This window comes from Teleopsis dalmanni, chromosome 2 (assembly GCF_002237135.1).
Source record: "Teleopsis dalmanni isolate 2A chromosome 2, ASM223713v2, whole genome shotgun sequence".
Classification (NCBI taxonomy): Eukaryota; Metazoa; Arthropoda; class Insecta; order Diptera; family Diopsidae; genus Teleopsis; species Teleopsis dalmanni.
In genome coordinates, this window is record NC_051847.1 from 134,999,592 (window position 1) to 135,003,316 (window position 3,725).

Below are 3,725 nucleotides of genomic sequence, written 5' to 3' on the forward strand. Positions count from 1 at the left end.
AATGCCGGAGATTTGTCTAGCTTCAAAATTGAATAGGTAATAGAGATTAGCTAAAAATGACAGTATTGCATTATAATAGTAAATTTATTGAAATGATTGTTTTCAGTAGTATATGAAATTTTATGAGAAGTAAATGGCAACTTCGTTTATTGGCAACAATTTTTAAGGAATTAACATATGATGTAAACTATTCTAAATAGTAAGACGTATTAAAACATATTCAAACACGATCAATTTAAGTTAAAGGTCAATTCCAAGTATAAAATGAGAAGAACATGTAACTTAACTAAAAGACTACATACAATATGATTACTATATAAACAAAAGAATGTGTTAAAAATTGTTACACATAATATACTATACTAAGTTCCATTACCTTTTACCTAGTATGTAATCGAAAAATGCAAGCAATTAAGGACTATATACAATATAATGATATAGTGTATATAACTGCTTTTCATCTAAGTTATACGCAACACAATAATTTTAGAAAATTTTTGCAGAAACATAACGTTATTCATACGGTAACATTGTGGCTTCAGTTTTATATCAGCGAGTTTGTGGTGGTGAATACTGTAGTCAGGGGAATGAGAAAAATATGCACTTCTATAACATGAAAACAAAAAACAAAACAAAAATCTTGGCTGATAAAAATTCTTACTACATTTCAAGATGTACATAGCCTTGAATAAGAAACGTACAAGTTAACTGGTTCAACTAAAGCGGGACCTACTAAGTTCATGCTATGAAACTTGTGCTACTCTATTGTGAGTTTTCATCTTCTTTGTAAACATCTATCCTTGTCCAACAGAATACAAAAAATGTTTGGGGACTTTTTTACTAACTAACACAGTTAGTATTCAAAGTTCAATAAAATAACTTCATTTTTTAGTCTACATAAACACTTAGTATAATTAAAAACTATTATATCGTTGTGGAAAGTTAATTTTTCATAATGTCGAAACAGGTGCTCGTTTATAAATTTAATTTTTATTTCCATATCAGTAATTATTTCATAATAGTTTAGGTATTTTCTTTTATGGATTTCGTCTCCAACTTTTCTTAATCAACAATAATCAACAGTAATCAACATTTGGCTGTTAATTAATGTTATTCAATATGCGGAATTATTAATGTTGGAAAGAAAGCATTTATTTTAATATTAATTAAATGTTTTATAATATATTATATAGTATTCAAAATTATATAAATATAAAAATATTTTATCACCTCTTCAAAGGTGTCGTAAGTAACTAACTAACACCTGTAAATATGTTATTATTTCATAGAAATACAAAAATAAATGACATTAAAAATTAAGAGAAAATAGATATATTATTAAAGACTCAGTCAAATACAACAAATATAAATCAATCAGATATTTTTTCTTTTATATTATTTGATGATGAATAACTGATACTCATATTTTAGTTAAAATTTAATTACTGATCTATAAAATTACAAAAAAAATTATTAATGTTCATTATTACTAATAATTAAAAAAAGTATAAAATTCATGTTATTTAAAGATAAGAAGCATTTTTTTCATTTATATTCAAATTAATTCTACATCTGTCTGCTTTCACAAATAAAGTAAATTTTAATCACTTTGTCAATATACAAACCACTGAATTGTATATATATGTATATATATAACGCAATATTCAGATAAATGTGTTGCAAATGATTTCGCTTGATACGTATATTAAATTAAGATCAATAATGTAACTGAATGCAAAATCTTTAATATTTAACTCTATATATCGAACTAAGAAATCAAACTTTGTGAGAATTATAAAGTAATCTGTATTAGTTTAATTCTAATACCTAATAGTTATTTAATTTACATTATGAATTCTTAACATGTAGCGTTGACTTAGCTTTTTATTGAGTAAAAATATAAACAAAAATGAGGAATAATTAGATTGATTATTTGTTTAAATGTATTTCTACTACAAATTGTGCTAGTCTATGTTAACTTCATATAATTAAAACTTACGATTAAGGATATGCAGTTCGAATGTATTACTATATGAAGATATTTGAAAATAAAGATATATAAAGATAACTTTATATACTTTACATAGCTCAAAGAACAAATAAATGTCTTGAAAGAAGATCTGATATTCCATAATCATAAAATAAACGGAATTATTTCTCAAACTGACATTAGTAATTTGTGAATAAAATTAATCGATGTGAACTTTGCAAACGATTAATATCGTTACCAAAAATTTAAAGGTTTTGATGAATGGAATCAAAGTAGTAAGTAACCCAAAATGGGAATTCTTTCAAAAATTATAAAATAAATAATTAAGAACAATAAAACATTTTAGCTTCAAAAAAATTTTCTAGATATTTTGAGAAAAACATTCCAAATGCATTTTCAAAAATAATTCAATTATAATACATATATCTAAATAGATATATACATATAGATATATATGATAATATGATAATATATGTATATATTATAATTTAAAGTTATTTTAGACCAAGATATATTAAAGGGTTAAATTCGTTGGAATTTTTTAATCCATAATTTTATATATAAATATTTGTCATATATAAATCGCTTAATACTAAATTATGTGCAAAAACTTTATTGACTTTCGTAAATGTATTTCAGCTCATTTATCTAGAGTACGTGATTTAATAAATTTTACGTGCTTATATATGTATGTTCTAAGATTTGTGAAAAGTTATAAATATCCAATTTTTGAAACGATTCAATTTCATTTCTAAAATGTTGTACATCAAATTAAAATTGCCTTGGGTTTTTGTGATAATGCTTTTCTTCTCTCATGTAAGTAAAATTTACAAAAAAAATATCTTCAAATTTTATCAAATTATTTTAAAAATAATGTTTAGTTTATCATAGGAATCTGGAGCACTGAAACAGCTAAACGCCAACGAGACGATTTATTGCGGGAAGGCTTAGAAATACTAACAAATTTGGATGAGATTAAAAACACTTTGCCAAATTTATTACAGATAGCACCCAGAATATGTCCCATATTACAAATTTTGATTTCACTATTTGAGACGATTTTGCCTATACTAAAAAATCACTACGCATTAATAAAACCTACCTGCCCGGTAATTAAAGGTCTTGACGTTGTCTCTAATGGTAGTTAAAATATTTATTATGATTTACTTAGGATATTCGTATTAGCAAACGCAATCAAATTAAATTATTAAATTTTTTTACAATGTGAATGATGACAAAGAATTAATATTAATAATATATTAAAAAAATTTCGAATAGTGCAATTATGTTATATTTTTAAGTGATTGAAATAAAAATATAATAACTAAGAAAATATTAATATTTTCTAGTGAATTTAAATTTGTCTTTAGTAGAAAGCAGCTTTAACTTTGTTGTCTTCCGTGTTTAGTGTTACTGCACTTATATATGCGTAAATATTTATTATTTGCCAATTCTGGGCTTAGTTAAGAATATATTATTACGAAAATGAAGAAGTATCAATTTAACGAATAACAAAATATACCCCATTTTGTATATTTTTAGTGAATAAACATAATTGGTTTTTTAAGGTAGTAGTTGTAAAAGTTTAATATAATTTGAAAAACTTTTCACACAAAATTTAATTCCAAACTTTAATCATAAAACTTTTCGATTATAATTTGATATTTTAATTACTAATTGCATACTTTAATTTTAATACTTTTAAATATTTTTAAATATGCTTCGGTTATGAGCA

At 23.5% G+C, this 3,725-nt stretch overlaps 1 protein-coding gene across 1 annotated transcript; it reads left to right on the forward strand.

Moving 5' to 3' along the window:
- The first annotated feature begins 2,723 nt into the window (after positions 1 to 2,723).
- On the forward strand, positions 2,724 to 3,220 carry LOC119686052. Its single transcript, XM_038100512.1, has 2 exons — positions 2,724 to 2,806; positions 2,872 to 3,220. The coding sequence occupies exons 1-2, from the start codon at positions 2,747 to 2,749 to the stop codon at positions 3,136 to 3,138; spliced, it is 327 nt and encodes a 108-aa protein (XP_037956440.1). The 5' UTR covers positions 2,724 to 2,746; the 3' UTR covers positions 3,139 to 3,220.
- Positions 3,221 to 3,725: the final 505 nt, after the last annotated feature.